Source organism: Lissotriton helveticus, chromosome 6 (assembly GCF_964261635.1).
Source record: "Lissotriton helveticus chromosome 6, aLisHel1.1, whole genome shotgun sequence".
Lineage (NCBI taxonomy): Eukaryota > Metazoa > Chordata > Amphibia > Caudata > Salamandridae > Lissotriton > Lissotriton helveticus.
Window position 1 is genome coordinate 1948626639 of NC_136067.1, and position 24881 is coordinate 1948651519.

Consider the following 24881-nt stretch of genomic DNA (forward strand, 5'->3'; position numbering starts at 1 on the left):
GCATGTATTGCAATGAGCTCTGCTGGGCCAAAAGACCACAGATTAAGTCTGAGACAACCAGAGTTCTTCGAAAGCTAACATGTTGAGTGCTGGTAATTGTGTAGTAATATGTCATTTGCAGCATTATAAAATGGCAAAACCCCAATACCAAGTTCTGTATCATTATAATAACATAGGGGCATATCAGCAACAAGTAGCGATAAACATCGCTAAGCGCGCCTAGCACGTTTCAACTTAACACCGGCTATCGCTGGATTCTATTCCAGAGATTACACGCTATCAGCAATGCCTATCTCCAATGCGATAGGAAATCCATCGATTTCAGCACGGGAATGATCAGAACCTTGTTGATAGGGCAGGGCGGGCTCATCACTACAATCCACCTCCCATTAGATGTAATGGGTAAGTCAGTTCTGGAGCAGGCGTAAACAAAGCTGCAATAAGTGCGGTTAGTGATATTATTACCTTTGCGGGTTTGCGCCCTGATTGCTGATTGGAATTAGCAACTTTTCTCGAGTTTACTTGAGGAAACAGGCGCTGAGGCATGGATTCACGCGATTGCTGATCATGCGATAAAATTATCGCCGCTTTTCACCCGAAAACGGACGCTAAAGCGTGATAATTTTATCGTGGCGCCTTGTTGATATGCCCCATAGTTTGATAATACAGAAGTTCTGAATGTAAGACAAAAATATTTTCATATCATGATATGATCAGTTGTTTCCCAAAAAGGTTTACTAAAATGTAATGCAAGTCAAACAATGTATTCATTTTGTTTGCAATCAAAATTATTCAGGAGATGGACATGTACATTGTGGGCTGCTGGATTGTCATGGATATCACATTTTAATACCTATTTTCTATCTGTGTAATGCTTAATCCAGTGATTCAATAAACATTGTTTTCTGGCGTGAACAATTTGAGAAGATTACCAACATTGATTTCTTCGAAAGCGACACACACAGGGTAGGGTTTTAAAATATGAAATCCTACAGATCTGTTGACCCCACATATGCCATGGAAGCAGTTTTTATCGAAATTGATTTGGCATTTGCCAAGACTTTAGTTTTTTTACTATTTGATTACCTAATATTGTTTTTCTTCAAGATAAGGTCTGTATTTGCAACAAATGTATATATTTTTGACACATTCACAGGTAACATTTTAAATAAGTGTAGAAGATCACAATTCACTAGGAATAGAATTTGACATAAAATACCACTACTTGTACTTTACATTTTAAAAGTACATTCTTCCAGGCCCTATGAGGACATTGCGATTTAAAGGCCTTTCACCTGAGACAACCTGAGAAAACTAAAACTACCAGGAAAATCAAATCTACAAATCAGAGTCCTGGCAACTGGGAAACTAATGTAGGAACAATGTGAAATTTTGAGGAACTAGATAATTCCGGTTACATATCACAGAACATCTCAAATGAGTACAGGTTTGAAGAATTTAGGACATTACACCTGTGGTAAATACAAATAAATGCTGTAGCTGGTGTTTTCGCTTCATCAATCTGTTTGCCTTCATGCCGTGCACATGACACCCCCACAGCTAGCAGCCTTGTTCTTGAGTGATCAGGAATTGGCTAGGGAAAGAACAAATCCCACATTTAGCAGGAGGAATGTGGGATGAACAGCACAAATATTTGTATACAGCAAAATATGTGTCCATGTATTAGCAACATGTGAAGCAAATGATTATTGCGCACCTGAGCCTGTACCTAAATAGATGGCGGTATTTGAGATTGCTGTCTGTAGATGCTGTCAAGAGCAGTGGCCTAGTAGTGTATCATGGGCTCTTATGTAGGCACCAGAAATGGCCCTCTCCTCCCTCGTTTGTTAGTAAAATACAGTCATAACTGAGGTGCAGATGGCCATTCACTGCACCTGCTGCACCAATGATAGATACACCTCAGGTCATCAGCAAAGTGCACAATGTTTGATGTTTCCGTCTCTATTTTTACCCTGCCGTTGGTATTTAAATAAACATTTAGGAGTTTTTGGCATTAGACTTTGAAGCCCTGCTGACCATCTGTACTCCCAAGGATTGAAGCGATGTGCAGCGAAGGAGAGGGAGACTTGTGTGAGGTGGTACCTGGGCGAGGAGCTTGCAACTGGAAGCATGGGAGTGAAGGGCTAACTTGTGTTCTGTCCCTCTGGGCCTTTTCTGTTGCTGTACACTCATCACTTTCTGTCCTGCAGAGGACAGCTCTGCCCTTTTCCTTTTCTCTGTGGCTTAACAAGATATTCTCACACAATGAGCCTTATTTACAACATTTTGCCGTAGGGCATTACCGGTGGCCTTCCTGCTGTGCTGCCCTATGACAAAAGAAAAGAACAGGAATGCGCTGTATCTATCAAATTCCTGACCTTTTCCCCTGGGCTGGTGAACAATGGGCTGTTATGTGCCAAGCAGGCACCTTTTTGCCATGGTGCAGGGTACCTGCGTTGCAGGGATGATTGTTTTTGTGCAAAAAGGGACACCTTCCTTCACAAAAGCAATCACAAGAGTCTTTTTTCTCCTTCACTCTATGCTGCATAATGCAGCACACATAGAAAAAGGAAAAACAAGGAGAAATAAAGGTATTTTTGGCAGTGTCCCAGAGTTCCAATTCCTTGTAAATCTGGGACAGTGTCAAAAAGCCATTGGTGATGCTGGAAACTCCCACAGCAACACCCATTGCAAAGCCCTTGAAAGCAAAAAACTGGGCAACGATGTGTACAAGGCCGCATTAAGCCACGCAAATTGGCTTAGTGCTCAATCATAAATAAGGCCCCATATGTGCTGGGTTATCACAACACACATAGGAGCTTATTTACAAGCCCCTTGCATCGCCTTGCATGGCCATTGCTTCACTTTTTTGACGCAACAGCAGAGCTGCATCTGCTCCATATTTACATAGATGTGTCACTTTTTTACTGGCTGCGTCGGTCTGCACCTGCGTGAAAATAGCCTGTGCCTCTTGGGATTTTAATATATGTAAGGTAGGCGTTCCGTCCGAAACAACTACCTTAAAATTGATGCAGTGTATTAACCACTTTTTTTTTGTCAAGTTGGCTGCCGCTGCTCTCCCACTGCATCACAATCCCTACACCTACCAAACCCAGGCATAGGGATGATGCATTGATTGTGCCCAAGGCACACCACCAACTGTAGTGACTTGATTGCAATATGCAATGAAGTCACGAGGTAAGTGGGCCACATATGGTAAGTATGTGCACGTAATTTCACAATTTGTGACATTGCATGCTGATGTCACACAGAGAAGACGTGTATGCGTCACAACCAGGACCAATATGTTTGGTCGCAAGGTGACTGTCACATTCTCACTCTTGATCACATAGGTCCCCATTCAGTAGGTGATGCATGAGGCCCATAAAGTCCAGCCCTTTGTCCTCTTTCCTTTTCAGCATTTGAAGAGATGCTCTGACAGGACGCTTTTTCTTCGGTTCCTCTGATAAGGAGCTGATAAGCTCAGATCAACGTTGGGGTTTCTTAAGCGTTAGAGTGCAAAAGAAAAGAGGTACAGTAATACATACATCTTTACAGGTGTCCCTCATGAAAGATGGTCACACAGAGTTCATCAACTTGTCCTTATTTTGTCCTTACAACCTCTGCGAGCTAAAGTCATCTGGGCAGTTTCCATTCAGATCATCTCATTTGCTAACGGACTTAAACGAGAAAATATAATTTAATATAGTGTAAATGCCTTGTTCTATGTCAGAGAGCTTCTTCAGCCAAAAACTCATGATCAGGTCATTCAAGCATCTTTGAAAATCTGGACATGAGTCTGTAGAGAGCACCTGAATTAAGACCCACGATAGACAAGCTTCCGAAATGGAGCCAATCAAAAATTCCACCTTTGCTCGCTGATGTAAAAAAATGTGACTCGAAATCTAAAATTTCCAGTAAAGGATTGTACAAGGTCCCTCAGCTTTGAAGGTTCGCCTGAAAAATGTCTGCTGTTACCAAAAAATCAAAGGTTCGGGTATCAAATGTTCTGTCTTAGTCCAATAGAGTTCCTGTATCTCTGTTGTTGCTACAAATTAGGATCCATAGTGCTGGGCCAGGCAAGACGCTGGTACGACAATCTGTAAGTGCAGGGTGTAGTGGCTGTTCCAACTCACTTGGACTAGCCTGCTTGAAGAAGGAGTGACTCACTTCTGTAGCCCTTTTGCCTAACCACTATAAAGTATGTGACATAAGTATTCTTCAAAGGGTCAATTTCAGGGGGAAAGGCTCAAAAGCAAAAAATATTCCAAGAAAGGCAAGGCACCTTGATAAGCAGATGGGAGACAGAAGAGAGACCAGGCAGGGATCAACCTTAACCAAAATAGGGAAGGACCAGGACACTCCAGAGAAGGTTCATTATAAAGAGAAAGTGAATCATGGAAAAACAACTTGAAACAGTATAAAAATATTAGCAGGAGGACATTGATGCCAATGAAAAGTACTTTCAACTGTGCTGCGGTGCAGTTTATCTTTTAAATCCAGTCATTTTCCAAGTTCTAGAAAGCAACAGCTGTCCCATGTGAAAGGATACTGGCAAGAAGAGGGTCAGTGCCCATCTTACTTTGGGTAGTATTTAACAGGTGAAAAATGTGCACCATCTCTGATCAGACCTGTATGAACGTGCCTATGGTTATATAGCAAGGACTGCTGCCTTTACAACCTTTCAGGTCACATGTCTCTCAAGCACATTACTCTGAAACCAGCCATTCTTCCAATTCCTGATGGCGGAGAAGCAATCACTGAAGCAAGAAAAGAATCAGCAGGATGGAAGAGCATGCCCCAATTCTAAGCGGTGTCCCACAGCCTGAGAGCGCAAAGTTTACTCTGGCCCAGGATGCTGCGGTCCCGCCAATCATTCACCAACTAAGGGAGACACGAGAGGACACTTACCCATTACCTAGGTAAAAGAGTGGAATATGCTCCCATGGTGATACAGGAAGTTGAAGGCCAACTGCAGAAAGGAGTCCCAGCCAAGTTACTGCATTGGGTTCATGTGAACAAGTCCTGAGAAACCTACAGCTTGTACTCAGGATTTATTTTACATGTTTTCCTAAATTTGAATCTTGGACATAATAGGACTCTGCCCGTTCAGTTAGTTTTGAGTCAAACTGTGTCTGTTGAAATAGCATAGGGCCCAGGCTTTAGTAAATACTGCATTCAGTAAACAATTGCCATGCAGAATCACCTGAGCACCGCGTCTACAACTCACTTATGTGTTGGTTTAATCAACATCATCAAACTCTCTTTGTTTTTCATTTCCCAACGAGAAACTTGACACCCTCAAGTTGGCTTTAAGCCGTTATCACCAAAACTCTAAGGCTCTAGTTGGTGTTTTTTTGAGCCATCATACCAATTTGCCATGATTTGACATTGCTTCTTTTGGTGGCCCACCATGGTTTAGAGCAATACTTTAAGACCATTTAGTGACTTCAGATTATTTTTATTTTTATTTATTATTTTGCTGTTGTTTCTTTTTTGTTAATTTTTGTTCATCTTTCCTTAATGTTAGACTTATCATATGTTGATAAATTGTTTACACTTTGACTTACCAGTACTGTTGTGTAACTAGCTGTTGTAGATATTCTGAAAGCTCTTTCCCTGAGGACGCTGTGCTGCTTAGGTCAAGATACCAAGAATGAGCCAACATATTCCTTACAGAATCAGCTTAAATGTGCACCAGAGTATTTGGACCTAATGATAGCTCATCAAGTTTGTTCTCTCTCTCTCTCTCTCTCCAGATTAGCATGCCTATTTAGTTTAGGTTCAGCTTTAGCTCTAATAAATGTAATCATAGATCTTTTAACAATTGTTACTTTTTATGGATATATTTCGCCAACATAGATTTAAACTTTGCAGTCATATTTAGTACAATTCAGGGCTGTTCAATTTTGGCTAAGCCTCGTTTTCTTTCGTTGTCACCTAAAATAAAGGTTACTTTTGAGTATCAAGTCCTGCAGTCACCCAATATCACAGAGTGTCTGATAGATTTCAGCAGACACGGTTAAGAAATTAAGCATAGTCCCAAATGAAGGATAGCTATTGCATTGCCTCCGTAAAAGTCCATAAAAAATCATTCAGTTAATACCTTGCTTTCTGTGGACTTTTTCTCAGTGCTAAAATAATTCTTAAGTTGCATTTTGTATAAAGCATGCATTTACACCATTTGACATAAACATACTCATACCTAAAGATTCTTTCTGTTGAAAAACATTGGCATAAAAGCAGTATCCTCAAATATCAGATAGAGGGAATAGCCAAATTCTATACAAGTCTAAGACTGATGAACAGAAAATGAAACAGATGTATTTTCAAATACAAAACAATGCAATTGTTGAAAAGATATATAAGCTTGACTTTATAATACAACATGCTGCTTACATCATTGCTCGTATTTTGCGTTTATTGTGGAGATATGAAGCAGGCTCATTGAAACTTAAAATGTTTAATGTAAATAAAAATACTTTTCATATACTTACTGCAGAGTCCCTTGTCACAGTTGTCGGGGCATTTACTGCATGGGATACCTTTTGTGTATGGTGTTGTAATTCTATCTGCATAATTTCCCCTAAAGCATTGGAAAGAAATATAAAAATTGAGGGGCATCTCCAGGTCAGGTATCAGCATTGGCCATCCCATTTCTAGACCTCTTTTGGCTCAAGTCACAACGTTTTTTAGAGAGCAGGTCTAATTTACTTGAAATATAGTTATCAAATTTTGTAGTTGTCTGTAAAACTAATTTTTCTGCCAGTGTCTGTATGAATTTGGCTGTGATGTGCTCTGATTGATGGCATACTGGGTCGAAACTTACGTTCTACAAGTAAGGCTGGTGATGCTATGTAAGTAGGGATTGAGACTTGGATATGAGTTGTGAGAATAGAGGATGTATTCTCCATCAGTGGATGATGTAGAGGATGGGTAGAGGAGGTGGAGTTAATGGGCACATTTCAAGAGCCTATGCCTGGCGCGAGCAGTAATGTGGACATCTGAGTGGGAGAAGGGATAAAAATGAAACGGGTGATAAAAGTAAAGGGTAAAAGTGCCAATGGAGTGATGGTGTCTTGCGTGGGTTTATGGAAGTAGGACACCGCATGTGTGAGGATGGGGAAGTAAGTGAAATAATGGAAAAGGTCGGTGTATGAGAGCCAGTGTCTTGAGGTCACTTGTACTAATCCTTCTAGATAGTTATTAATGCTAGTTTTCCATGTTGCCTAATATTGCTAACAGATGACTGTAAGGGTCTATCTTGTGTCATGGATATTTAAGGAACGTCTGTTTTATGCCTATTACTCTCTCTGTTTTACCTAAAAAATTACGGTGCTGCATTCCATATTGAGTAATAAGTACATGCAATAACAAAGAGTGTCATTTTCCTCCCTACTTGAATTACATAGACATTAAGAGGGGGAAGGATGCTCTAGCACTTATGGCCAAATAATGAGGACTTAGCCGAAAACCAAACCCATGCCTTTCTAGGAGGTTTTACAAGGGCCAATGACATCTTCCAATCCATCAGTCCACGTGGGACTCTCAAAGAAGGGAGCTTATGCACACACAGAACATTCAAATGATTTGGACCATATTAACACCCTTATACCCTATCTGTAAAGGACCACAACATTAGTAAACAATGATACCATAATAGATCCGTGACCCAAACCAACTCAATAAAGCAATAACTTTTAAAACCAAAGACAGAGCGGATGAAACACTTAGGGGACATGTAAGACCGGTTTTAGCGGCATGCACCAACCCTATTTTGGGAGAATGTGGTCGCAAAACAATCTCTGTTTACCACCTACTTCAAATAGGTGGTAAGCCAGTCGCAAATAGGAAAGGGTCCCCTGGGAATTGTGAATGGTAGCAAAACGTTTTTAAGAGCGGGCAGTGGTCCCAAGGACCACTGCCTAATTTTTAAAAATGTTGATTTTTCTTTTTGAAACGCATCCCGATTTCCATTAAATAAAATAGGCTGCATTTCACAAAGAAAAGCTTTACTTAAAAGGAAACAGAGACATGGTAGTCTGCTGTTCCCAGCAGGCCACCATCCCTGTGTTTTGTGCAATCGCCAATAGGTTTCAAATTGGGACCTACCTCATGAATATGAATAAGGTATGTCATTTGTGACCTATTTGGAATTGCTAAATGTGTCTGAGACACATTAGTACATCGCATTTTGCAACTTCCTAATTTCGAGTCACAAAAAGTCGCAATTATGAAGTCACCAAAATGCTTCAGTCATACATGTGGCTCTTAATTTCTCAATTGATGAGAGTATATATGTGATACAAGCTATTTTAGTCACAGTCTTAGAACTCAAGGCCAACAATAATTGACCACACAAATGCAATATCTGAAATAAAACAGCAAAGACTCAAAACAGCAAAAAAAACTGACTCATTACACAATAGTAAACAAATATCCAAGTTAGGTAAATTAAGTTTGTTTATTTTTGTATTTATTTTGGAGTTTCATAGAACACTGAGTTTATTTCTTTAATTACTTTAGGGCATTGAAACCTTTGGTATATATATATATATGGCTCATTAGAGTCTGATCATTAAAACATTCTCCTGTCTGATGCTCTTTATTTGTGACCCATTTGCTTAGTTTAGAAATGTAATAGATGATGTGTACTCCATTGTCCAGAGACTTGAACCCTGAAGAATGTGCTCTCTTATTCTTGTTGTTTAAAGGATTTTTCAATTATGTGGTATTCAGCAATTAGAACGAAAGTGCCAGGTTGTTGAGTAGTGGGGGGTTAAAGACTGCAAATATTTCTGCCCCTTTTATCAGTAACCTTAATGGGCAATTCAGAAGAACGTCAACTCTTCTCACCCACAATACGTCAATGAACTCGGGGCTGGTTCCATGTGGCTTGCAATGGTTCAGGACATTCTGTCAAAATAGTTCCTAGGGAAGCGAGGCTTCTACGCGCTGCAAATCTATGTTCAGTTACTGCCATAGGAAAACTAAAAGAAACCATGTAGCTCTGAAGCATTAACAAATGCTGAATGCCAGCACAGCACCCCCTAGCTTGGCTGCTGATGGTCACTGTGTAAGTAGCTCACCTAAGTGCAGTGAATAAAAGCTTTTTGGTTGAATTAGGTATGTTTCCAAAATTAAAATTGATGTTTCTAAATCTAAATTTCTTCAGAACTGATGAGCTGATGTTTTCAGAAAACATATACGTAAGACTCATATTTAAAATATAATGTATACTCGTAGTTCAAGGTCTCTGCTCCAAGATGGCTCCCAGAGTGGTCTAACACATCAGAGCTCCCTTGACCCAGAAGAGTGCAATTGCTGCTGGGGTCCAGAGGACCCAATGTACAGGCAAACTGAGCCCACTGGTGCGCCTCTGTCCGCCGCAGCCACAGTGCCACTGCAGTAATGGGCCTAGTTGCGCCCCACACCGGCAGCCAGGTTTGTAGCAGTAGAAAGCCCATGGGCTTGCTGACTCAATGAGATGTGGAGAAACATTAGAACTAACGTTGGAGGCAAAGCCCTGAATGCCAGGTGGCATTTATAAGTGCAAATTAAGGTTTCTAGTTGTTACTAGGCTGGTCTGCTAATCAGGTGGCCCAGCTTGTGAAACGGACTATATGTTCTTGTAGCCCTGACCTGATGTGAAATTCCTCCACTGGGTGTGAAGGAAGTCTGAATACGGTGGCAATTCCCTGCTGGGAAAAACTGGTAAACTTATTGCAGCGCTTAGTGGGGCATTTTGAAAGTTGGTGCTCTGCCTGCGAGGAAGGCGAAGAGCCATTCAAGATTACTTTGAAGGTCCAAGGCACATCTCCATTGAGCAAGCCCTGTGTGTGAGAGGTACATGCATATGTCAGCTAAACAGATAAAGCACATTATTATTGATTTTCTGGCCGCCCCCGCCCGCCCTCCCCTGAATAACTGTCATCATTCCAGAAGCAATATTGGCCATAAAGTCTTCAGCTCTGAATAAGGAAGAACTTAAGACATGCTTGGAAGTGCTAAATGCAGAAATAGACAAATCAGTTACGGATAATAATTAGGTGCTGCACAATGAACTGTGCACAAAGCTAGCGGACGTCTGGGAGGATTTTAACGTGTTTGACGAGCACTTGGAAGCCACAGAAACGCACCCCAGAAAGCAATTAGATGCAGATTAGCTCGCTTGGGCTACCATCTCTCATAAGGATCTCCAGCTTAATTGGCTGAACAGGAATGGGGCAATGTGCCCAATGGAAATTTAAAAGAAGAGTTGAAAGGCTTGAACATTGTGGCATGTGTGCAAGAACTATTTTCAAACCTACTCTAGCTGGGCATAAAGGGTGGGGTGGAGGTCAACATTGCTTATGTGCAGCTTACAAAAGTTTGAGTCTTCTTGTTACACACCGCTTTCACATTACTATAAGTCATACTCCCTATTTTATATGAACAAATATAAGGAAACAAATATTTGGCAAAGCCTATTACCAGTGAGGCTCATGTGAACGAGATACTGGCTCGACATTTGACCCTTAACAACATTCTGGACCCGTCTCAAAACGGCTTCAGATCGGGTCATAGTACCGAATCGGCCTTGTTGGCCTCCACGGAGTACCTAAGAACTACTCTAGACGCCGGTCAGAGTGCAGCGCTTATATTATTAGATCTTAGCGCTGCCTTTGATACGGTGTCTCATGACATCTTGCTGTACCGTCTGGAGGCAATTGGGGTCATGGATCTGGCCCTGGAATGGTTCCGTGCATTCTTGACGGATAGATCCTTCAGGGTCTCGGCACCTCCTTTTCTGTCTCAAGCCCATTCCATCTGCCAAGGGGTTCCGCAGGGCTCTGCGTTGAGCCCGACGTTGTTCAATCTGTATGTTCAACCTCTCGCGGCTATGGCAAGAGAGTGGGGCCTAATGTTAGTTTCGTATGCTGACGACACTCAGCTGATTGTCACCTTGGCTGAAGGTCCCTCTGCCGATGCCACTAGGTTCAGATATGGGATGACTGCAGTCGCCCAATGGATGGCTGAAAATTGCCTTCAACTGAATGCCACTAAAACCGAGGTGATGCTGGTAGGGAATAACACCTCCCTTTGGAATGAACACTGGTGGCCAGCTTCCTTAGGCATTATGCCTGCAGCCAAGCCATTGGTTAAGAACTTGGGAGTGTGGCTGGACGCAGATCTCAATTTTCAGTGCCACACGAAGAAGGTGGCAGCGACATGTGTGGGCTTGTTGAGAGGCCTTCACCCTATTCTGAAGTTCTTTAGTGCGCCTGTTTGGCAGCTTATCATCCAGGCCACAATTCTATTGTGCTTGGATTATGCTAGCGCGTTACTTTTGGGCGCAAATAAAGCTGAAATTCTGCGTCTACAGTGAGTTCAGAACTTGGCAGCCCGAGCTCTTGTCAGACTGCCTCGCAGATGTTCTGCTAGAGCCACGATCAGAGCCTTACACTGGCTGCCGATTCAAGCTAGAATTCAGTTTAAGACACTTTGTCTAGCATTCAAAATTTTGAAAGGTACCAGCCCTGAGCTACTCCGCCCATTGTTAACTTCGTATACCCCTCAGCGCAATCTGCGCTCCTTGGGTCAACATCTGGTAAATACACCCAAGTTCAGACTTTGTCGTGCTGGAGGTCGTTCCTTTCGACTGTTGGCGGCCAAAGTGTGGAACTCCTTGCCTGTATCTATCCGTAGTATCGATGAGCTTCTCCCTGTTCGGAAAGCCATTAAAACCTATCTTTTCCCTTTGATCTAAGGTTTCTCTCTCTTAATTTCTCTTCTTCGGTACAATGATACGGTCAGCGCCGGGACGCCCCTTAGCTGGGGCAGCTGTGCGCTCAAACAAAACCTTAACATAACATAACATAACCTTAGTATAGTGTTAATAGGTAGAGCAGAAATATCAAACCAATTGCTTACCCATATCGAAAAGTGTAGCGTAGAACACATCAAAGTGGACCTAAAAACCACATGCCTGCCTTTAACTTTTGCAAAGACTTGTCATCGCAATATACCTCGGTAGCACCACGGTTCTACAAAAGCCACAAATATAACTATGTTTAAAACACTTAAAAGTTAGAAAAATACTTACCCTACTTACCTGCCATACTCCCACAGAATCATCTGCGTGCCACAATATATCATCCTGCCAAACTTCATAAAAATCAAATTGACGGTTTTTGCTGTACACGAAAAACAAACTCTATGTAAAATGCGTTGGATTTTACAACCGTTTTAGGACACCCCTTTTTCCTTTGCATCCCATTGGCCAAATGCCACAAAACTTTCAGTACTCAGAGAATGAAACGGGGCAGTAAGTCTGCAAAGATTTGAGGGCATTCGTCAAATGGTTGCAAAGGGATCACTGACATAATATCAACGGACAGAATATCGACTATCAAAAATATCGATGCCAAAATATCGACAGACAGAATATCGAGTTTGTATCTACAACTAGGTAAGTACAAAAATATCGAGTACAAAATATCGTTTACAAAAATATAGTTTAAAAAAATATCGACTTTAATAAAAACAGTGTTAAATTAAATCAATAGTAAAAAGGAATTACTAACATATACTTAAAAATACTAAAATTAACTTATAAAAATTAAATAATTAATGAAAGTAAAAAAAAAAATTACAATCATATTTGTAAAAACATATATAGAAAGTAACATAATATAATTAAATAATATCCTATATTATTACCGTACAATAGCAGAAGTGTAAAAAATACTATTCCCACTCCAGAGAGTGCAACAGTAGGGAAAGCGTTGGATAGCGTAGGGGTAAAAATTACTATTCCCACTCCAGTGGGTGCAACTGTAGGGAAAGCGTTGGATAGCGTAGGGGTAAAAATTACTATTCCCACTCCAGTGGGTGCAACAGTAGGGAAAGCGTTGGATAGCGTAGAGGTAAAAATTACTATTCACACTCCAGTGGGTGCAACAGTAGAGAAAGCGTTGGATAGCGTAGGGGTAAAAATTACTATTCCCACTCCAGTGGGTGCAACAGTAGGGAAAGCGTTGGATATCGTAGGGGTAAAAATTACTATTCCCACTCCAGTAGGTGCTACAGTAGGGAAAGCGTTGGATAGCGTAGGGGTTAAAATTACTATTCCCACTCCAAAGAGTGCAACAGTAGGGAAAGCGTTGGATAGCGTATGGGTAAAAATTACTATTCCCACTCCTGTGGGTGCAACAGTAGGGAAAGCGTTGGATAGCGTAGGGATAAAAATTACTATTCCCACTCCAGTGGGTGCAACAGTAGGGAAAGCGTTGGATAGCGTATGGGTAAAAATTACTATTCCCACTCCAGTGGGTGCAACAGTAGGGAAAGCGTTGGATAGCGTAGGGGTAAAAATTACTATTCCCACTCCAGTGCGTGCAACAGTAGGGAAAGCGTTGGATAGCGTAGGGGTAAAAATTACTATTCCCACTCCAGTGGGTGCAACAGTAGAGAAAGCTTTGGATAGCGTAGGGGTAAAAATTACTATTCCCACTCCAGTGGGTGCAACAGTAGGCAAAGCATTGGATAGCGTAGGGGTACAAATTACTATTCCCACTCCAGTGGGTGCTACATTAGGGAAAGCGTTGGATAGCGTAGGGGTTCAAATTACTATTCCCACTCCAAAGAGTGCAACAGTAGGGAAAACGTTGGATAGCGTAGGGGTAAAAATTACTATTCCCACTCCAGTGGGTGCAACAGTAGGGAAAGTGTTGGATAGCGTAGGGGTTAAAATTACTATTCCCACTCCAAAGAGTGCAAAAGTAGGGATATGAAATACTTCATATAATATTTCTATTAATATAAATAAATATCTAGAAAAAATTAATTAAAAGTAATTATTAATTTAATACAATATAATAATTAATCAATTAAAATTACAAAATAAAAGTTAATATTTACAATTATTTACCTATTAATACAAATTGATTACAAATTAACAATAATAATTTTACATTAAAAAATAATTAACAATTAATTCAAATTAACTACAGTTAAATAAATAGATTAATTTAATTAATTATAAATAAATTACTTCCCACCCAATTCCCCTATAAACCCACAACTCGCTACATAAATAAAATTAGTAAAATTAACATATTTAGCAATTAATCAATTAATTTAAATTAATTGCCAATTAAAATGTAAATAATTACCAAATATCAATTAATTAACAATTAATAAAAATGAATAACAATAATTAAATGTACATATTTTATTAATTACAATTAAATTACTTCCCACCCTACTCCCCTATACACCCACAACCCACTACATAAATTAGTAAAATTAACATAATTAACAATTAATCAATTAATTAAAATTAATTGCCAATTAAATTTTAATTAATTATCAATTATAAATTAATTAACAATTAATTAAAAATGAATACCAATAAATACATTTACATATTTAATTAATTATATTTAAATTACTTCCCACCCTATTCCCCTATAAACCCACAACCCGCTACAGAATTAAATTACGCAAAAAATAAAACAACAAATTTCATTAATTAAAATAAATTATAACATAAATACACACTTTTCACACATATATTAACATAAAAATTACTATAAAAAATTTGATATTAAAAATTCGATAATTTTAATAATCTATGTTATATACTTCGATATTTTAACTGTCTATATTTTTAACATTCGATATTAAATCACTTACCTTAAAAATGATATTTTTGATGTCTATATTCTGTCATGTCGATATTTTGTCCATTCGATATTTAAATCTCGATATAATGTCCATTCAATATTTTGAAGTCGATATTTTGACTGTATACCGTTGCAAAGTTATTAAGGGACAAACATTTAAGACATCCCTCTCTCCCTAACTAGAACTACAGAGTGGCTACTACCATACTACCACTCTGTAATTAATTAATAATTATGTATATATGTATGCATGTATATATATATATATATGTATGTATATGTATGTGTGTATATATATATATATATATATATATATATATATATATATATATATATATATATATATATATATATCAAAACAAAGTTTGCCTGCTGTAGAAAAAGCGGCATCACAGGTAGGTTGTAGCCAAGACTTTAATAGGAGGCTGCTGCGGGTACTGAAAACGAAACTTCATCGAATAAATGTCCAATTAGCCTGACGAGTTTCGTGATGGGTCACTTCGTCAGAGGCTTGAGCTTGAGGATCCTGGCACGCTATTTTTAGTACTCTTTAAATGTTCTTGACACCGCCCATCTGGGCGTGGCCACTCCAGTGGCATGCTGGTTGTACCATTTCTTACTACAGTAAGCTAGCGTGTTCGGACCTCAATATCAGTGTCAAACAGTGGAGTATCGTCGACTCTAGTGTTTTGGAGTTAAGTATCATGGAGTGGAGTGTCATCATAGATTTGAGCAGAGTGTCATAGAATGGCATAGAGTGGAGCAGAGTGTTGTAGAGTGCAGTGTAGGGGATTACAGTGTAGCACAGTATAGTTCAGTGTCGTACAGTGGCATAGAATGCAGCAGAGCGTTGTAGAGTGGAAAAACATACACTAGAGTGTTATACAGTGGAGGACAGGGGCTCAACTGTCGTATAGTGTAGTTGAGTTGAGTGGCATAGTGTAGAGTAGGCTAAAGTGTCATTTAGTGTACGGCGCTGTTATGTATAGTACACTGTTGTTGCATCACCAGTGTAACACTGTAGGAGACTTAGAGTGACTTTGAAAACAAGGGTGGATCTCCTAGGGGCTGCTGTCCTCCCGCAGCCTTGATAATGCCCCTGCCTTAGCTGTGGCACTACGAAAAACTAATATGCAAGTCGTTAGGAACCTCAGAGAATTCTAGGGGGCTGTTTTATGTCTGTATGCATTGGTATTTATGTAGTGTAAACCTAGCTAGGTAGCACCAGACTACATTACTCGGGTGGGATGGGAGACCATCTACAAGACTGTGTATATTAAATGGGGTGTACACAAATACAATTCATTTTACATTTTTTTGGCATGTCGAATTCTGTGATTTGCCCAGGATTACCTTATGTGTAGTCAAGAGCCAAAGCTGTAACTCAAATATGGGTTACCGTGTTTCACTGTCAGCAGCTCGAGCCATTTAGCCCAAACCTCCTGGTCTATTATCATCTAGCTTGCATATTTTATAGGCAGCTTTGTGCCACTAATGATGATATGTTATTTCCTTCAGAAAAGCAACCTTGCATCACATCTTTTGTTGTGGACGCTTGCCCCTGTCTCTCTAATGGAGCACTAGGTGTGCATGTGACTGGGGCTACACAGGAACCCCATTCCCCACTTGAGCTGCACAGCTCTCCGTGTAAAGCTTGAAGCTGCCAGCGTTTTTGGTTCCAACTTCCTTCCATGAGAGCAGCAGCAATGGCCATGTGCTCCCAGCCCTACCAGGTAGGGATACAGGAAGCAGGGGAAGCACCCATTGTAGCTCATTGCCGGGCACTGTTTTTAAGGGGTTTGCCAAAATTGTGTTATTTGCTTTCCCAAAATTACGTGAAATTCCTACAAAACGACATGAAATTAAGGCTATTTACACAAAATGCAGATCTCGCATTTTGCTCTATATTTTAGTGTTAAATTCATTCTCACGTCACTTCTTCAGTAAATAATAATGCAAATATAGCAAAAGCACTGAGATTTTAGCACTTTTTTACAATAAATTGTGCATTTATGGTACATCTTTACATAAGAAGCATAACGCAATAGCCCCAAAATTACAAGAATTACACCGATGTAATATAAATTGTGTTTAAGCCTATAGTTTTTATTATGTTTTTCTCTGTTACCATTATCCCCAGTACCTGGGAACTAATGTCTCCTTGGGAAAAGGACATCACTTTGGAGGAATCCACATGGACGCCCCCTCACCATCTTCACTATTAGGTCTTTCCTGGGGATTCAAGTGGTTTTCTGGACTCCTGTTCAAGGCAGTCACTCCCCTGGGGACTAAGCTTCTTACACATGTTTCCAACCACGATTTTGGACACTTTTGGTGTCCTTTTGCTCCTACTAGCCACCAGATTGGGTCTTTTCAAACCTTGACCACCGTTTTGGGTACTTTTTGTGTGGGCACTCTTTGTGCCCTTTTGTTCCATGTGGCCACACAATAGGGTCTTTTCACACCTCCTGCCCCATCACATGACTTTGGTTTCTGAGTTTTCCTACCCTGTTCATTAATATTTCCTTTAATATTTTTAGGAGTCCTGTAATCGTTGTCACAAAATATTCCACAGTTTGTAGGCAGCCAATCAGGATCTACCCGCCCACTTTAAATGGGGAAATAAGAGCATATCTGCACATCAACTCTTCAGATACCTCTAACTTTTTTACCAGCATTAACCCCTTTGTGCCCTTTTAATGGTTTGGGTTGGACACATGCAGAAAGTTGGGCTTGGTTTGGCCTGAAGGAAAGCCCACTGCCCAACCCCCATTCTGTTTTGGATGCAGGGTCTGGTGTGACACCACGCCTTGCAGACAACCTACACTGCGTATATCCAAAGATGTGCATAGTTAGGGACGTCCACTTGTGGAGCATTGGGTGCAGATCGTGGCCACATAATGTCTATAAGAAAATTATGCGAGAAAACAGTTTTTCACAGGGCGAGAGCACCTAACAACACCCCAGACTTCCTAAAATGAGTATTACCCCACCAACAAATGAAATATATTGTGACTACAATCTGTTATCACCTTTTATATGTGGTCCTTTTTAGGTAGGCTCAAAAATTCTGTAATGTTTTTTAATGATATTTTGAATTATTTATGTATCATGATGCATCACTGCAGTAATTATTGCCACCTGTTTCAAGTGCAAAAGTTTATCCTTTTGGATTAAATTTGTTAAATATTACAGAATTAGAAATGTGTGTAAATTATTTTCTGATCAATATTAATGTTATACTTCAAGATACCAAGCAGTTCAATCATATATTTTTTTCAGGTACTGCTTAGTAATAATGAATATAATGAAATTGTAAAGCGCAAATCTCAATATATTAATTATTATTGGAGAAGAAACTGGTAATGTAGCTTCCAATGTCTTTTTTTCACACAAATGATTTCTTATTACCTCTCTGTTTTCGGAAAAGTCAAATATTCACTGATATAGGCTACTGACTACCTTTGGGCAAATTTCGTACTTCTTGGAAATTTATCAAGAATTCTCTTGGCAATCCACAACTGTGACACATTCTCAGGAGGATTTGGGTTTGTTCTAAATTGTACACATAAATATGCACAACTACATTCATACATGTAGAAATACAAAGCCAAGGAGTTTTTTGATTCAGTTCCCCTTAGCCATATTCCTCCACTTATATCACCAACATTTTGCCAGGTGCTTTATTTTCATGCCCATTCTAAAACAATATGTACCCCTTCCCTTATCAGTATTAAAGTTATGATAATTTAAAAAAAAATAAGAACTATCTGCAAAATATTTATGAATATTCACAAAATCTTCACCAGCTTTTTTAGGTGGACCACCATGAATCAACTTCACACAGGCCTCTGTAAGCTAGTTTGCTCTTGTAAAAAGTTCTCCACATTATTGTAATTTCCCTGCAAGAAAGCGATTTTTACACATCCAAAACTCCACCTTGGCTGAATGTTTGAATCAGATGATACCCTCACAAAAAGATGCATTTGCACAGCGCGTTTTAGTTGTATCTCAGTACGTCAAGATCAATACTATTCAACTACAATAATATTGCATCCATTACATCAACCTAAGTACTGTATCGTAGGATAGTAGCGCCACATCGACATAACTAGACAGACCTTGAGATGTAGTGGTCAGATTGATGTACTGAACATGACACTATTGTAAAGCAACATACCACCTTTGATATACTGGTGACATGCCCTAATTTTCACATAGGTGGGAATATATGTTTGTGAACCAATCCTCAAGTGTTTAATTAAATCCAGTACCCAGCACAACCTATGTAATGGCTTCGATTACTGATGCTGAAAACGTCACTGTATGTTTAAATAGCTCACTTTAATATATTATATTTTATACTGTATACGATAGTGTCTTAGTCGTCAATCCTTATTTATTTAAAAATATTTAAACAGTAGCTACCCATAGACTCACAATTAGGTAACTTGATTGGGTTGTTATTCCTTTCTTGTAAGTTATGCATTGAACTCTTTAATGAGTATCATTACATTTTGGGACTATTTGTTGTTCTTATGTGGAGAAGCGTGGCTCAGTGGTTAGAGGCGGAAGACCCGGAAGCTGAGATCGGCCGTGGACCAGGGTTCGATTCCCCGCCTCGGCGGGTCTCGGGCTAAAAAATTCCACAGACTCGACAATTCTCGCTCTGGTGCCTACTCGACTCACGGGGTCACACTCTGCGACTCTGGGCAATAGCTTGCTTAATCTCCACTACGGCCCCTCGCGGTGGGATGCCTGGCTTTCACCTTGTGGATACCCTGCCGGGGTATCTCACAGGGGAATACCAGGACGGGTTCCCTAAGCAAGCGCCTTGATGCCTTCGGGTGATACGTGCGCTTTATAAGTCGTAATACATACATAAGACAGTTTGTAATACATGATGTCCTTTTATTTCTTGACGTGTTCGGACACAAATGCATGTAGATGAAAACAATACAAAGTGAAAACTGCAGAAAGCCTTGGTTAAGTATTAGCAAAGTCATTAAAAAATATATAAGTGTATTGAAGATATGTATGTACCTCAACATGGAGGTGGCACAGTATAATACAAAAATACAATGATGCATCAGTAAATAAAAACAAAAAACAAAAGATTCAGCCCTAGCTTTCAGGCTAATAAAACGGGCTATTCATATGATCCTATGAATAATAACATTTATAAAATGTTTAGGATGCATTTATCCCAATCCTCAAATGGCAATTTTATAGAAATAAATCAATTTAGGCAAAATAAAAACACAATACTTACGCAGGGGCGTATTGGCAAACAGCCAGAACAAAATTTGAACACTGCTGACTTGCGCATCCGATTTTGGAACTTTCATTCCAAACGACCTTTACAGTTAAAGATAAATAATTATTATTGGAGCAACAGCATGTCCTCAAATGCAGGTTAAGATATCGTTTACAAATGTTTTTAAAATACACATAACAATACATGCATTTGCACATTTATGTTTTTTCTATTTTATGGACATTATTTCTATTAATCACATTATTGTGTTAATAATTTCTTATTTTTGAAGAGTTATGTCCATATTCCAGTTAATCTCTCATGTTTCACATCATAACACTACTTAGTCTTTGGAATTATTAAAAGTGACACTATTATGTGGTCATCGAATTGCCCAAATTAAGCTAATCTTCGGCAGATTGTTTGTGAGAATTCATTTTAATTTTTTCGACTATCATGATATTTCACTGAATCAACCTACGGCTGTTCTACAGAATACAGTCTTGTGTGATATATGAAGTAAAATCGGCGCGGAGGGTCTGATTTATATTTCATGAACGGATAGTGCTCTGTCAGGGCGACAGTCTAAATTTCTCCACCACACTGACTTAGTGACAGTTTGCCAAAGTTAGAAATGTCTGGCAGCCTGATGGTCATTTGTAACATTTAAAGGAACCACTGTGAAGTAGTATTACTAGTAAAATAAAGTCTATTGGGACAATTGTCCATAAAATATTCTAAAACAATAAAACAACTGCACATTGTAATATCAAGTAAAACCCATGCACCCCCAAAACAGCACACCCTATTCAGATACATCCTCGAAATTCTGGCTGACAGGGGGTATAAAACGTGCAATTCATACTGCCACATCAAAATAGTGCATTTCAGACAGCAGCTCCATCGCCTCCAACCTTTGAAATGTTTGGTACTGACTACCTTTGGGCAAATTTCTTACTTCTTGGAAATTTATCAAGAATTCTCTTGGAAATCCACAACTGTGACACATTCTCAGGAGGATTTGGGTTTGTTCTAAATTGTACACATAAATATGCACAACTACATTCATACATGTAGAAATACAAAGCCAAGGAGCTTTTTGATTCAGTTCCCCCTAGCCATATTCCTCCACTTATATCACCAACATTTTGCCAGGTACTCTATTTTCATGCCCATTCTAAACCAATATGTACCCCTTCCCTTATCAGAATTAAAGTTATGATCATTTAAAAAAATAAGAACTATCGGCAAAATATTTATGAATATTCACAAAAAAACAAGGGTCTTAAACACTTAATACAAGCAGATATATAAAAGACACAATCTATAAGTATATGAAACATGGAGAATTTTGCTTTCAGTGAGCATATACCGTATCCATTACCATTCTGAACCACACTGCACTATTTCTCTGATGAAAAAATTATATTTCATCCTTATCTTACCTTTAAAAAAATGTGTTTCATAGTCTAGGGTTAGGTATCTGGGCCCAGTAGAGATAAACTGGGTATTGGCCAAGAGTATTTAGGGAGAAGCTGATGGAAGGCTTCTTCCTCAGATAGCAGGTGCAGAGAGTTGTCAATCTTTCTCACAGAGTCTCGCAAAGCCAGTTTGCTGGGAAAGGGGGGTCAAATGTCAATTGTACTCCAAGGAGAATGCATTTTTACGAGATCCTTTATCCTAATACTTGCATCCCTTGACCACCTTCTTTGGCTACTACAAATTCCTTCCCAGTACAATTTAGACACATTTGGGACTTTGCTATCCACAGTTAGCCTATTGAAAAATCTCAAAACACAGCAGTTCGCCAATGAGGTCCAGAAAACCAGATTTAATTCTCTGCTTATACCCCGAACCATGCTTCCTAGTGGCAGTGACAGAAGTATCCTAAGAACCACTGTGACGGAGGTTCCTGTGATTGTATTGAATGGCTCAGTCAAACATGAAGGCGTATGGTAAAGTTTCAATGCGTTTCTTTTTCAAAAACAAACTTCCAAAGGGGGTTTTTGTTTTTGAAAATAAAGGAATGCCCCTTTCACCATTGGATCCATCTCCCATTGTGAGGGCGTCATTATCCGTGTTTTACTTCCCCTGACCACCAGGGTTTGCCTTGTGTCCAAGCCCCTTTGGTCGGGGATCTGTTGCAACTCAGCTATTCTTCTACTGATCATTTTGTAAATTTTTGTTCTTGAGGCACATTTCATTGGTCAAAACTTAGCTTGTTGACATTATAGTTTTGGCTCCATTCTGACAGTGAAGTCAATTGATCAGAGTGGTTTGATTAATTAGGACTGGCTTTATGCTGGACACATCCCTCACTGTCACCCAGCTTATCATCCTTTTCTTCCTTCTTGATGTTGTGGTGTGGCATGGCATTACATGTAGGTGTCACAGCACATGCCTTTGGTTTGTTTTCCCTTTCCTCGGTTGACAGGATGTGTTTTTTTTACATCTCCTCTCAGTAGATTTGTTACCTTTCCAATGATGTGTGTGCCTTGCATCCCTTCAGTTTTTCCGTATGGATCTGTGAATTTCTCACATTTGGGTTTGCTTCTTGACCACATATCTCTCCAGTGGTTGACTATTCTCTGGGTTGTTAGTATGGAAATGAAGCTGGATTTGTGCTTTGGCTTTCTGTGTATCTTTCACCTTAATTTAAATGTACAATGGCATGTTTTTTTTATTTATTTATGAAGCAGTTAGTTCTGCAAAAAGCCCAGTGAACTTCTAAACGGTCTGATGAGATGGGTAAGACTATATTTGTCTAGTTGTTTCCTCCTGGTATGTGAGTGCATTGCATAGTGTTTCAAATTAAGTTGTGCCACTTGGTGTCTTCTCCTAAAGTAAGATATTCAGCAACAAAAGAAGTAAAGAGGTCATGTTTTGACTAGTGATCGAAGGATGGCTCCATCACACACCCACTTGGAGAAGGCATGAGAATAAAAACTGCAGTGTCCATCGCAAAAGAATAATACAAGCTGTTTTGATGCATATATCTATGCAACTGTATCAAGGAGTAAGACCATGAGTGTCTCTTTCATTTGCTTCATGACTTCCAGAGAAAAGGGCAACTGCTCCCAGTAGCTATGGTGGCACCCTATGCTTAACCCTATGAGCTGCCATGTGTCTTCTTAAAAGAGTCCTAGTTAGGAGAAAAAGCTACAAAAGGACAGAAAAAAGCTATTTTACTTTCCATCCCGGTATTCTGGATCATGTGTGGAGAAGCCAAAGGAAAGTCTTGAGGCTGCTGTGGCCATGCTAGCATTGGCCCTGGTGATTGGGGACTGCTCCTTAAGCTCGGCATTGATAAAAATATTGTGTATTTTCTCGCAGATTTACATAGGGACCTTTCGGCCACTGTTAGATATGATCGCCTTGGTAATTGTACAGGCAAGATCGGGATCACCAACGGGGTCAGGCAAGGGTGTATTTTAGCCCCCCTACTTTTTACCCTTTATATTAATGACCTGGGTGCTGTTTTAACTGAGGCGTGCAAAGACATACCAAGGGCTGGCAAACATTCTATTCCGGCATTACTTTATGCGGATGATGCCGCTTTAATAGCACGCACAGCAGTGGGTTTGCAATGCCTTTTAAATTTATTTGCCAATTTTATGAAAGCGCTGGATTTAAGTGTGAATTTTTCAAAATCGCATGTAATGATTGTGGGCAGTAAACCTAAACTAATTAAGACAATGCACTGTGAAGGGAATGTTTTATTTAGGGTCACAAGATTTCCTTATCTGGGGGTCATTTTTGATGATAAGTCCGCCTGGTTGCCACAATTAGTTGCCAAACGGAATGCCTTTGCCAGGTCTATCTTGGCTGTCTTGGACTTTGCCCGCAAATTGGGGGTGAAGCCACTACAGGCTGTGTTGAAAACCTATAGCGCCAAATGCATCTCAGTAGCGATGTACGGAGCTGATCTGTGGGGGTTCAAAAATGTAAAGGCCCTGCAGGTGGCAGAGGATAAGTTTGTGAAATCTATCTTATCCGTCCCCCAGTCAACGCCTGGATACATTGTTCACCAAGAGTGTGGGGTAGAATATTTAGAAGACCGTGTTGCTTTAGCTCCGCTATTGAAATGGATTTTAATATGGTTGAACCCTGAATTAAAGCTGAATCATGAGATTCTCAGGGATTGTTTAGCCCTTGAGTACAGCAACACCATCCCCTGGTTGAACTATGTTAAAAAACTAGCAACTAAACTGGGTCGTCCAGAATTGTTCGACCACCCAAAAATGTATCAAAGGGGGATTTGATATGGGTAAAGGACACATATAAGCAGTTTGCATATCTAGCACGAGAAGAAAAGGAACTATGCAAACCAACAGTAAGGGCTCACCAGCTGTTAATGACCACCAGTGGTATAGAACCCTACTTGAGAATCGTCAATAATATGAATCATCGATACTTACTGACTAAGTTTAGATTGAACAAATTCCACCTTCTTCTTACAGAACGCCCAGGTTGGACCAAGGAGATGGAATTGGAGATTTGTTCTTGTGACGGATTCTCTATTAAAGACACTGTGCATTTTATATTCTTTTGTAAACATCTGTGCCCCATTCGTAAAAAATTCATTATCCCCCTTATTAAAGATAAGGGCTTCAGACAAGTTAAACCTGCACTTCTGCATCTTCAGCTTTTGTCTAATACCTGGGAGATTTTTAACATAGCACATTTTTTGACAATAGCAATGAGACTCAGGAGGAAAATCAACTGGATACATTGTACATAGCGGTAAACTCATGAATTATGATTGAGCGCATTGCTTTTTTAAACTGTCTTTTGTGTGTGTATTACTCTTTTTACTGATATTTATAATGTATGTTTTTTATATACATATGTAATTGTACTGTGCTGTATGGCCTGCAAAATTTGCACAATTGTTTCTGTTGTATTTTTAAAATGTGGTCTTGACTTTGATTTATAAAGTAGTATACTTTTATGGT

General features: G+C 39.5%; 1 protein-coding gene across 1 annotated transcript in view; it reads right to left on the bottom strand.

Annotated features, from left to right (window-relative positions):
* Window positions 1–1167: 1167 nt before the first annotated feature.
* Window positions 1168–24881, bottom strand: part of LOC144762943 (cysteine-rich secretory protein 3-like) — a 116091-nt gene continuing 92377 nt past the window's right edge. Inside the window, exons 6-8 of the mRNA XM_078648243.1 lie at window positions 19942–20027; window positions 6498–6586; window positions 1168–1594 (exon numbers count right to left, since the gene is read on the bottom strand). Coding sequence (XP_078504369.1) covers window positions 1584–1594; window positions 6498–6586; window positions 19942–20027 — 186 coding nt within the window. The 3' untranslated portion in view covers window positions 1168–1583. The remainder of the gene's footprint in view (window positions 1595–6497; window positions 6587–19941; window positions 20028–24881) is intronic.